The sequence below is a fragment of the Poecilia mexicana genome, unplaced genomic scaffold (assembly GCF_051168715.1).
Source record: "Poecilia mexicana isolate PSO_F unplaced genomic scaffold, ASM5116871v1 scaffold_7, whole genome shotgun sequence".
Classification (NCBI taxonomy): domain Eukaryota; kingdom Metazoa; phylum Chordata; class Actinopteri; order Cyprinodontiformes; family Poeciliidae; genus Poecilia; species Poecilia mexicana.
The window spans coordinates 27,402,807-27,415,579 of NW_028263376.1; the positions used below are offsets into that span (position 1 = coordinate 27,402,807).

The 12,773-nt window shown below is 40.7% G+C and overlaps 1 protein-coding gene across 2 annotated transcripts in view; it reads left to right on the forward strand.

Annotated features, from left to right (window-relative positions):
- Positions 1–3,394: 3,394 nt before the first annotated feature.
- arhgef25a (Rho guanine nucleotide exchange factor 25a) overlaps positions 3,395–12,773 on the forward strand; it is a 59,295-nt gene continuing 49,916 nt past the window's right edge. Inside the window, exons 1-2 of one of the 2 annotated variants that reach the window (XM_088007372.1) lie at positions 3,395–5,189; positions 6,711–6,849. In XM_088007372.1, coding sequence (XP_087863498.1) covers positions 5,094–5,189; positions 6,711–6,849 — 235 coding nt within the window. In that variant the 5' untranslated portion in view covers positions 3,395–5,093. The remainder of the gene's footprint in view (positions 5,190–6,710; positions 6,850–12,773) is intronic. The other variant, XM_088007373.1, reaches the window with a different exon arrangement.

Here is a 12,773-nt window from a genome sequence, read left to right on the forward strand (position 1 = left end):
ACAGAAAACCTTGCTTGTTGTCCAAAAAAAAAAAAAGTGTTCTGACTGAATCATTAAGGCTATGAGTCTGTAAAAAAAAAAAAAATTAAACAACTGCCGAATAGAAAATACAGGTTTATTCAGTGAACTAGGAGAAAAAAAAAATTTCTGATAAAAATCAATTTGATGGGGCAACAAAAAGTTAGTCAGCCAGAGGGCCTCAGTGGTAAATGCTCCCACATCAGGGATGATGCAGTCTGTGTGCACACTGCAGAGTCCAGATCCTTACATGAAGGGAAACCTTTGCAGCTTTCTGTGATATTTATACATTTTAAAACAATTATTTAACTTAATCTTTCCTTTTGTGCTTTTAAAAGGATTAGTGTTATGTGGACTGAATGTTGCACTAACAAGTTTATTCATAGCATCAATCACTCTTTGTCCCAAAGGTCATGTAGAAAGATTAAGCCTTATATTGAAAAGGAACAAGGCCAAACTAGACTGCTTGTGTATGTTATAGTCTGTTACCCAATACTCTGTTTGAGGGAATGTGACTGCCCCCTCCTGGTCAAACGAGAGAATGCAATGCTTGTGCATGAGCCCGGTTTTTTACAAAATACGCTCACGGGCCAATTTATTAAGTGCACCTTTTCAGTTGCTTGTCAGGGAAAAAAGAGAAAGGTCGAAAGATGATCGAAAAGCAACATCAGCTCATAGCTAGAACACTGTGTTTAACCTCGATGTAGATGAGCTGCAGCTTTAAAAGACGACAATGGCTGCAACGCTTGTTGGATTAGAAAAGGAAACTGAAGCTACATTTGAAGGTGGGCCTCTAAATATTAGGCAGCAACAATTTAGAAATACATCACCTGGTTTGAGTCACCCAATGACTGCTGGAGATAAGCGTTAGTGTCACCCCGTGACAACCCTACAAGGATAAAGCAGGGACAGACAGCGGATGGTTTGACGAGTTTTGATTTCAGATGGAGTCAGAAGTTGATGCAAACATGAAAGCATGGCTCCATCCTGCGATGTATTGACGGTTCACATGGTGGGGGTGGAGTGTTAGTGTGTCTTACCTCACTGCTATCCTGATCATGTACATCCCTTCATGACCACAAAGTATCCATGTTCTCATGTACATTTCCAGCATAATAGAGCAAATCTCAAATCATCCCAAACAAGTTTCTTGGGTTCAATGCACTTCAGTGGCCTGCACAGTCATCAGATCTAAATGCTAATGCAGATCTTTAGCATGTGATACTTTAGTGGACAAGCATCCATTGACATATGTTGACTTGTCAAAATATTTCAGATCCCTTGTTTGTTTGCTGAATTTTCAGAAATATAAATTCATCTTTGCAATGCATCTTGCTAAAAAAAAAAAAAATAGCACGTCGCCTCATATAGTAGTTGTTGAGTATTTTTGATCACAGCCATCCAGTGGTGACACAAACTAAGTTCTCTAAGCTTGGAAAGCTGCATACAATTTTATTTATTTATATTTTTACCCAGAACACTATCTATTGGTTGCAAACTGAGGGATTGTTTCCACAATATCATACCAACCTGATCCATTACTCAAAAATGATGATCTATGTTTAGACACAAGAGCCTCAGCTGGGTCCTTGCTGATATGAAACTCAGGAAGAGTGAAAAGCGGGGACGTCTATTGGGGCAAAGATTACAGCTCGAGGGACCAAAACAGAAATAAAATTGACAGGAAACATCAGGGGAGTCTGTTTGGCACAGCAGTGGGGGGGGTGGGGGTTTGGGATGTTTTTCCTCCATGGAGAACCTTTTAGACGTGCCAGAACAGGCAAGCTGACCAACCAGATGAGGGCAGCATTGCTCATTCTGCACACACTGTGTTTGTTGATCCCAGACCACAAAAGCTTTAGCTGTGTAACTTGGAAAACTTAGAAATTAATAACAGAACATTAGAGGCCATTTTATTCTGGGGCACACCTAATGAAAGTCATCAGATTTCCTTTTTAGGGTCTTGAGCTTTGTTTTCTTTGTCCTTTAAATTCTTCTCAGAGACTTTCACTCATCACTTTAAAAGGCTGCCTTTCTCCTCCCCAGACGCCCCGGTACCCAGCAGAAGTCAGATGCGGAGCAAACTTTAAAAAAGAGGCTTGAGACAAAGTGAACTAAGTTTAGCCAGCTTAGTGACTGATTGTATGGACAGACATGTGCTCAGCTAATATTAGACTGCTGGCAGTCTCTCCGGGGCCGGTCTTAGCAGTGAATCGCTCAGACTCTTGGGGCTATATTATTTCCATCTGTGTGACTGACGACAGATCCTCTTCATGCTGTGCTTTCTGAAAGCATCCAAAAGGAATCAGGTGAATGAGAGGAAGCAGGAAGGAAGCAGAGCTGAAGTCGCTCATGTAGGACAAGGAGGTCTGGCCTGATGTGTGGGAGGGTTTAATAAGGAGAAATTGATGCTGCTGGCTTGTGCTTTGTTCAGGCTGTCTGGAAAGTTTGTAGTAAGTTTGATAATATACCAAGAGCATAGCACTGCAAAAGGAGATTTCGTATGAAAAAAAAAGCTTTATTTTGGTCTAAATATACTCCTCAAAATAAATGTCTCAGTATTTACTGCAGGAAAATCAGATTTCAAATTACTGATCTGAGTTAAACCAGTCAAGACTAAAATGAGTCTTTCAAACTCAAGCACAAAGATACTATTCAACATCAAAGTTTCTATATTTATTATTGTAGAGAGCATATTTCATATTGCTAGCTGAACTCAACAAGATATCTCTCTTTTTTTAAATTAACGTGTCCTGTCTGTCAGTTTGGGTTTATTTCAAACGTGATGGACACATTGAAAGGGAGTTTTGGGATTACGGGGTAGGTTTAGGACTGAGGTGTGAATTAGGTTTAGGTCTGGGGTTAAGCAAGTACTAGGAATGGCTTAGGGTAAAGGTCAGGTTACTGAACTGAATGAAAAATGAATGAAGTCAATACAAAGTTAATACAATACAACACTGACCCTCTGTAAAAAGCAAAGTGGCTGGTTTTTCCTGGGCTAATGCAAAGTCCTTGTGAAGACAGACAGACTTACTATCTGTGGGTGTGTGCGTTTGTTGGTGTGTGTGTACCTGATTGTCTTTGACTGATACAGCAGCCAATCCGGGGAGTACTTGACTTCCTGTCCAGACTCGCATGATACTGAAGACTTTCACTGGCAGGATAAAAATACATTGAGAAGATGTTTTAGAGAAATGGTTTTATGTTATTGCCACATGACGTCTGGTAAAATAATTTGCTAAACGCTGAAAATGATCTAAGACATTTTAAAGGTTGAAACTGAGAATGCCTAATTTTGCTGCAAACACATATTTCTAAGAAGTTGAAACTGCTCGTTTCTTACCCCTAAATTTAAAACATGTTATTATGAAACAGTCTGCCGGGTGCCAGGATTATTTTCTGCATCTTCTCCGTGTCCACAGAAACTTCAGAAATAAGCTAAGTACTCAGAATCTTTTCTTTGGTTTTCAGCATCATGTTATTGAAGAATATGATATCATGAGTACTGTGGTGCTTATGTTTATCGTTTAATGTAAAACCATTGTTGATGTTGCATTAAACTTGTGCACATTGTGTTTCTCTAATTTCTCACCCTGTTGTCGATGTAGGATCTTTCGCTGCAGAGAATTTGATTTGATTTCAGTTCCCTTCTCCCCCATAAAAAACAGATTATTATTTTATATTGTTTATAAGCCTGTGACTAAAGCACAGAGACAAATCCCAGGAGTTCAGTTTTACCAGCCATTTGATAAAAGGAAATACAATTTATAAATGACAATTAACAGAAATAGGGGAACCGTTTTGCAGAGAATGGTGGTGCGTCTGCATTGGTTTTGTCATGAAAAATCCAACTAACAAAAAAAAAAACACATAAGTTTTATTAGTGACTATTCAACAAAAAAAAAAAGATCATAATGAAAAATTGTTGTGAGACCTCTTTAAATCCTTTTCTTGCCCCAAAAGCTGCCGAAACCTTTTTTCTTGAAGCTTTTACATAACTCTTTTAATCTTAGCATAGCGTTCACTTTCTCTTCAACATCTGGAGGCTTCAACAGGCCAAACCGCCTTCGAAATGCCGAGTAATAAAGCTCTAATCATATGCACCAGTGTGCCATGTGTGTGATCTGTGCCATTTAAATGTGGCGAATAATTTATTCCTCGACAGAAATCATAACTTTTTAATTCCCTGGCAGGGAACTGCCGCCGTCCTCTTCGGTCTTGAATCATGCCAGAATCATGAGCTGCTTTGACGTAAACAGAGCCGTGTAAGATGCGGGTGTAGTTGGTTACATTCAGTTCGGCTAGTTTCATGTGCGTGGCATTCCCTCAGGCCTTATTTGGGGTTGCCCTTATCGCTGCAGAGTTCACACAGTCAACGTGTTGCTGCACGAGACCTGGGCAGATTTGTTGACGGTGCACCTCACTGTGACGCGGTTAAAATGAAGCCCAGAACAGAGAGATAAGAAGAAAAAAGAAGAAGATTGATTTACTGTGAGGGAGGGCAAAGTTCAGGTAGCAAAGACAAGGGGGAAGGGGGGATGAGAGGAGAGGGAGAATGATGGTAGGAGGTGAGGTTTTTGGGAGGGAGGTGATCTTCCTTGACCAATGGAGGATAAGCAAGAAGGATTTCAGGGAGGGAGACGTGAAAAGTCACCATTCTCATTTTCCGACTTCAGTGAAGACAAAAATAAGGGGCAGCTTCCCAGACGTAATTACTCAATAAAGAAAAGTGTCCTCTTAAAGAGAGCTGACAAAGAGGACTCTGCATTCGCACACGGAGGCCCTTTGAAATCTACTGGTGTCACTGGCAAAGGCTCCCACTGACAGGACGAGGCAGACGCTCACCGGACTCCAGGCAGAAACAGACTCACCTCTCTGGAATGAGAAAGGGACAACTTCTAAAGGCTTCTGTGGAAGTGCGCACTCCCAGGTCCGGACAAACGTAAGCGCCCCCTCCTCTTCCTGGATAAGCTGCTCTTATGCTTTGGGCTCCAGTGTGGGACGAGGTGGGCTCGGCTCCACACTGTGGCACAGCCTGAGAGGAGTGAAGGTTGTTAGGGGAGCAGAGGGAAAGGATGAAGTCTCTGCAGAAGAATCAGGGACGCACCGACCAGATGTTGGGAGCCATGGCTGATGTGCTGACCTCCGTGGCATTGCCCAATCAGCAGTGGGTGAGTTACAGCTCTGTTGTGGATCACTTTGTGTGTTTATGGCTCGTGTTTGCGTGAAAGCGTAGTTAGCATAAAATTCACAAAGGAAGCCCACACATATGGAGGTGCTTTTCTGGGCTTGGAGAGCACTGGCACTGCATCTTTTCTTTGGCTCACTCCGTTTCATCTCGGGGGTTATTTTAATTTATTTTCCATAAGTTGGATTTCCACCTAAAATGGTCAAGGCAGACAAGTAGGGAGATGCCTTGTCCCCGTTCAGTGCTCGGGAGGAATTTTGGATGTTTCTGTGGAAGAGGAAGCAGAGTGGAGACGAACAAAACACGTGACCGTAAACAAAGTCACGCCGCGTTAGTTTCCCTCTCAAACTCTCGCATAGTTTTTCTGTTTCAGCTTTACGTTCTCTGATCTTTACCTTCACACAAGACTCAAATAAGAGATAGGAACTTATTGGTTTCTCTATAATATTTGTGATGTCAGTCATGAATACGGATCCTTGCCAAAGAGTTATGTGTGTGGCACTGTTAAGACACAAGGTAATTTAAGTTGTTTTATGAGAAAATAAAGAACTACAAGAAAAGAAAGTGACATTAACAATTGGAATTACATAAAAAAGAAAAAAAATGTAAGCATTATAGAAAAGAAGTCTCAAGATGGATAAAAATATTTATGAAATAATTTATCTTCATGTAAAACCGTTAATAAAGCAAAAATAATAATGTTTAATTCTTATCAACACAACTAACTCGATGCCTGCAGGAGACTATAATAATGTGAAACGGGAATATAAAGTTGTCAGTACAGTGGTATTATGGTGAGAGACGTCATTTTAGTAAATTGAGTTTTTATTGGGGGCGAGTGGACCAAGATACTGAACAAAAGTGGCATTAAGCTTGAGCCATGGTGAACCCAACAAGAGATTTTTATTAGTTCAGATTTATATTTGTCGGGTGACACGATAGGATCCGCGTAAACCTCTTGTCTTCTTGATGCAGATTATATTTTAAGGAGGAGAGGCTCCAGGACTGAGTGTAAAGCCTGTACATTCAGCCACATCTGGCAGCAGAAATCAGACATTCAGGGGTCACAGTGCACCAGAACATTCAGTGCATATCTCTTTGAAGGTCTCTTTGAAAAATGTTTATCATCATAAATCATTTCTGCCCCTCCTGACAGACAGCCCTAAAAACCACGAGCGGGAATCTGATCTGTTTGCCTGTCTGCAAAACGGAGATAACTCAGCTCTCCTTCGCTGAGCCGCACTTTGGTGCTGCTGGGCTTTAAATACAGAGTGGAACTGCTTTCTCTGTGGCAAAAGCAGGGCCTCATTTCCATTGCATTCCTGCTCTGTGTGTAATGGAGAGCTGGATGAAAAAGATGCAGGGAATTGTGGAAAAAAAAAAAAAATCAGCCACTGGTATATTGTTCTGCGGTTATGTGGCCATAAGCGCCTGGTGCAATCTTACAATTGCTTCCTCCTTGGGAGCAGAGCTCCCATGCTGACAATGGCATCTCTGTGTGTAGCTCTCTGAGGGAGGCGAGGCGGACCTCCCATCAAGCGAGGAGGAAAAGGGACCTGTGCAGGGCCAGTGGGACCAGGATGGGCCGGGGTGGGAGCGACAGGCCGTGGCCGCGCAAAACCCAAATGGGAGTGAACGAACAGGTAGGACCTGTAGCAGTTGCACTTTTGTCACCGTAGATCTTCAGTGTTGCTGTTCAAACATCACCCCCCTCACCAAACCAGTCAGAGCTAAGCCATGTACCGAAACACAAACTTCGAGATTCAGCTTTGATGCAGCAACGTCCCAAAAAAATAAAAATAAAATGGAGGCAGTGACAATGATTTACATAACAGCAAACAAACATACAACACTGATGTGTTTCCAACGGGAGTCAGGGTGATAAACATGCATGGATCTACCAGTGTGGTTGTGCAACGTCAAGTAGCAGCCCGACTTTCTGCATGCTGCCCATATGTGAGAGTCGAAACGGACCCAGATCCCAGCTGCCGTATCTGATGGAGGTCATTAAGATGATAATAACTTCAGGGGAAAGTATAAGATCGGAGACACCTGAGAGTTAGTGGCTCGCTTTTCTTCAGCTCCGCCCTCTTGATCTCGTAGTGCTGATGGCAGTAAATTGCTTAGGTATAATTTACAATCCATAAGCATGTGCGAGCGGTAGAGGGAGAGAGAGTTCTCATGTGTGTACACATACACAAGCAATTCTTTCCAGATGGGGCAAGAAAACACACTTCGCTGCCTCCCTTCCCCTTTCTGCCCCATCAGTAGTGGTGCAACTTCTTTTCATTTTGCTGCAGCGGGCTTGCGTGTGTTGTGATTTTTCCTGGAGTGAAATGGAACAAAAGGAGCTTTGTAGCTGGATCTGGGTTTGGGTTAGACGGAGTGTGTGTGTGTGTGTGGCTGTGTGTGTGTGTGTCCGTGTGTATATATGCATGGGTGATGTGAGTTGGTCCACTAACTGTTGTGCAGAACAGTATACGGTGTACAAAAAGGGTGCGAGTGAGGCCAGAGGAAGCTGTTAGCGATGCTTATCTGTAATGGTCTCACTCGGTTATTAATGCAGCCAAAATATTGTTTTTGGTCACAGTTTCCAGTCCTGAAGAAGAATAAAATAAAGTTGTTATAGGTTTGGCTGAGGGCCTGCTAAGGGGATGATAAGGTTAATGGAAATTGTTTATTTTATTTAGCATTGGGCTTTTCTGATTGCCAGTTTTCCTCTGGGAAACCAAATGGAAAGTCGGTGAAACGTGTTCAACGTCTAGACAATGAAAACAAGACGACTCACTATTGGTCTGAGTACTGCATTTAAGACATATTTAGTGTCTTAAATATTTCAATATGTAAAAAGTTTTGAAAACTTTGTATCCATTACCTTGCTCTTCACAGTTATATGCTGCTTTATTAGAAGATGTGAATAAGTTTTAGGGGTTTACATAACAAATGGAAGATCTTAGAAATAAGACAACCTGCCTGCTGCCTCCTTGGAAACACAAGACAGTGTCAAATCTGCAAACTCTGACAATCTTCCTTGTTTTGACAAATTCCCAATCCTGTTCTACTTTGCTTTCCTCTGACTTTCAGATCACTGAAACACATTTTCTCTCATCTAGTCCTGCTTCTTCCACATCCACATGCATCTTTTCTTTTAACTAAGCAGCAAGACAATGCTAATCGCTAACTTTTTTAAACGCCGGCAGCATTTCTTTCATTCATTCAGCAGACGTCATATATTTGTTTTACTGGCTGTCCTCTGGTCATGTCTTTTTTTTTTTCTATCTTCTTTTTTTTACTACCGGGACATTACTGTCAAGAACAGAACACAGTAGCAAAACTCTGTTTGTACTAGACGTGAGAGATGGGAGACGCCTACCGCTCTCAACACGCTTGGGAATAACAGACAAACTTGTCCGTTCACGAGCAGAATTTGAAGCTTACTTCATCCTAGTTTCAAATGTAACCGTTTAGTTTTCTACTCTAAAGAGTGCGAGTGTGAGTAGGGACGACGTGGAGGAAGTCCTGGGATTTGTCCATATCAGGTTTTGAGGGAGACTGGGAGCGTGTGTCCTCCAGGGAGAGAAGGAGATAGAGAGGACTCTGGGACTACACTGCCTGTCTGTGCGTGACCTTAAAAGGACAAAGATCAACCTGAAGCTGCATCACATCGGGTTACCAGAGCTTGAGATTAGATAGCATTCGCCTCACTCAGGTGACTGACTCGATTATGTGTGTGCAGGGCTGTCCTGCCTTGCAGAGAAGCAAGGGGTAAAAAAAAAGTTTGTAATCTTCATAAGTCTTGGTATGTAATCTAAAAGATTTTTTTGCATTTGATTAGGCATTAAATGGATTAATTAATATGAGACAATATTGATAGGGATGACTGGTGTACTGCATGTAAAATGAATGCTTTACGTTATGGCTTACACCAGGACAATCTGACTCCAGTCAATTCTTAACATGACAAATGTAAGTACTGTTTCTCCTGTTTTAATTAAGCTGATTGATATGAACAATTACTTGGACAAAATACGCTAATTATGTCTATTGAATTACCTGCTTCTTTGACATTAATCAGTTTGTTTTTACGGAGCTCCTTGTGGCCATTAACCCTCTAATTACATACATTTAAATCAATTTAAACCGGCGATATTGACAAGGTTTCTAAATGTATTGATTCACAGGCAAAGATAGATTTTTGAGAGCTGTATCTGTGATTAGTTTAGTAAGTAAGTAACTTATCTTTACTGTGATTAGTAAAGATAAGTTTTTTTTTTTTTTTAACATAGATTTCAAATAATATTAATAAAAAAGCTTAGCTTTAACTGCTTTTATGTAACACTTTACCCAGTCTTTATCAATTCTGCTTCATATTTTCTTTTCTCTCTCTTTTTCTTTTTTTTTTACTCTAGTAGGAAATCCAATGCCTTTTAGCTGCTGGGCAGCAGATCATTGAAAGTATGTTTTTGTTCTTCAGAACGGAGAGTAGTACAGCAGATTGCTGTTTTTTTAGAACAAGCCGCCTCCTGCTGTGGCTAAAAATGACTCTCCATGAGGGATGGAAGTGGACCACAACAACAGAGTACAAACAGTTACAGTTACTCGAAACTCACCGAAAAAAAAAAAAGAAAAGATACTTTTTATTTCTGCTTCAAATAAATAAGCTATTCAGTGGCAAATGCTTGTGTTAGCTTTGTATGACGGCGTGGCTCAGTGTGTTCCTTTTTTAGAACTTGAATCTATCAAAAGTATTCAACCCCCTGGATGTTTTACCCTTTTTATGCTTTTATAAATCAATCAGGATGAATCGAATGGAACTGAGTAGTAAAATGACTTGTAAGGTTTCTGTGACTTACTGAAGGACTCAAGCTAACTCAGTTAACCCATTTACCCAGAAAAATACAGTGCCTACAAAAATATTCACCCCCTTTGCATGTTTTACCCTTTTTATTTCTTTTACAAATCAATAACGATCAACAAAATGTGACTTTTTGACTCCTCATCTTGAGGCACTTTAAAATCAATTGCACATTCCAACTGATCACAGCTATCAAACAATACAATGCTGGGTTTCTATTTATAGAAACCCAGCAGATTGCGTTGAGTCATTGACCTGCAGCATTCACTCCTCCTGGACAAGCAGCGAAGATTTTTCCTCCCACAAAATAACCTGTAAGATGTAGAAAGAGGCATGAGACGATTGCATGCTCACACGTTGGGGGCCTTTTCAGTACCGGTCACTGATGGGCTGTCACTAAAGGTTTTATCAGCGTCAAAAAGTCGATCAAATTAAATAAGTTCTATCATTTTTTAAAAGAACAATACTCGAATATGCAGCCATTATTCCAGAACCTTATTAATAGCTGGTGTCTGTGCAAGCTGTTGAATAAAGATGCCAAAATATATTGAAACTTCATTTGAGTTGTTTGGTGTGTAATCATTACACCCAGAAAAAAAAACAAAACAAAAAAAAAAAACGTTTACTCTCATGTGAATTGTAATTGCGCAAATATTAACCCTTGTAGTTATACTAAAATTTGATGGCATTTCTGTAATATATAACAAATGCTCCAGTCCTGTGATTTTCAATGTGTTTATATAAGTTTCTTTTGTAGAGGTGAAGTAGGTGGTTTCAGGAAGAATATTTTTATAACTACAGCTCAAGTCATTTCCATACTTTTTTTTTTTTTACAGAGAGCACATTTCTGCAAGAGCAGCTCTCAGTGTGTATGCTTCGATGCAGCAGTGTCATATGAGAGCTGTTTACGTTATAAGAAACAAGTCTACACGGTGGCTGCACACCCCCTCTGTGTAGTGCAGAGCTCACACTGTCAGAGAAGCACCGCTTGATGAGGGAGCTTCTGAGAAGCACTAATGATGAGACGCTCTCACACTTGCCTGCACACGCATAAAGTGCGCCATCGACACACCTGCCTGTCTCCGTGGTTTATGCTTACACTGTGACTGTGGCCTAATGGATAAAATAAAAATAAAAAATCCCTACGTCTCTCTGCAGCACAGTGCAAATAAGAACAGGATATTTACCCTAACGTCTTCTTTTCTATAATGGAACAAGAGCCAAAAAACATTGGGAGAGAAAGAGAGAGAGAGAGAGAGAACGAGAGAGACAGAGAGAGAGAGAGAAATCCTCCTAAAAACAGCTTGTTCAGGATGCCAGTTTGCCTTAATTGGAGCTCAGTTTAGAAATGGGGGTGAGGAGGGTGAAAGGAAAAGGGAGGGAAAGGAACTAAAGAGGAAAAGCAATGGAGAAGAAGCTTGGAGAGTGAAGTGTAAGCGAGTATATTTTGGCTGGGTTTCAGCTGGCTGATGGCGTGAGGAGAGGCTAATGTCAATAGGGGGTTGGTGAACACACTAAATAAGTAACTGCAAACTCTGCTGAAGTGAGAATCGGTGTCCTGATTTCCAGGCCTTAAAGTCTGAACTTTATAATTGCAGGTCAAGCATAACTTTTCAAATGCATTCTGGGAGTGTCGCATCAAATGAAGATTAGGAAAAAAAATAAAAATATTTGGTTGCAGGAGTGTACTAAAATCATGAATCACTTCCTATCAGAACACACCCTATAAAGCCATGCTCAGCTGCTTGGCATTTATGTAGAAAACTATCAAAAAGTTTTGAATGGATTATATTTCTAACCCCACAGATAAGTGTTAAAGAGAAGTTTCGCACCAAATACATATTTAAAGCTTTCCTTCAGTTGTCTGCATCTGTACATGCCTACATGTGAATCACATTAAAATGTATTTGAGAGAGTGTTTCTGGGGGGAAGGAGGATGCAGAAGGAAGAAGGAGCAGAGGAGAGATAAAAAAAAAAAGCAAGATGAATGTGTGCTAATGCAAGCATCACCTCACATCCCCCGCTCCTCCCTGAAAGCTAGAGGAGGAACATTTTTTCCATATTTCTCAGAACACTGTCATCTTTGCTCATGTCTGCAGGGGCTAATTTTAAGTGTTTATTTATTAAAAGACTCCGCTCCGTACGGCAGAAGAGATACCGGATTGGAGCAAAGTGTCAGCACGGAAACAGCCACCAGAGTCACGAAATGTTTTGATGCAGAACACAGAGAGCTACATCACGGGTGTGGCCATTTCTTGTCTTGTCTTTTTATTCATTTATTTGTAATGACTTAAATGGAAGGAGTTGATAGAAATTTCATTTCTAAATGACAAAAAGGAGATGTTATTTTTAAAAATACCTTGCCGCTTCTGTCTTTGGTGCGCAGGTCCAAAGACAAATGCCTCCATTTAAAGCATATTAATAAAACGATCCAGCTCTTTAGGTAGTTGGCCTGTGCTTGGGGTCTAATCTGTTTTTTTTGTTGTTGTTTTTTTAAGTCCTTTCCAGGAGAATTTCCAACAAAAAGGCTGAAATACCCTGGGTGTGCCAGTAGATGGCAATAACTGTGATCTTCCTCAGGTTATCAAATACTAAAAATTGTTCCCCCCCCAAAAAAAGTTGTGACATGTTTTCTTTGATTTGGTTCACAATTCCTTCAAACTGGTTACCTGTCAACAACAAAATATTTATATTGTTGTTTTGCCTTCAAGC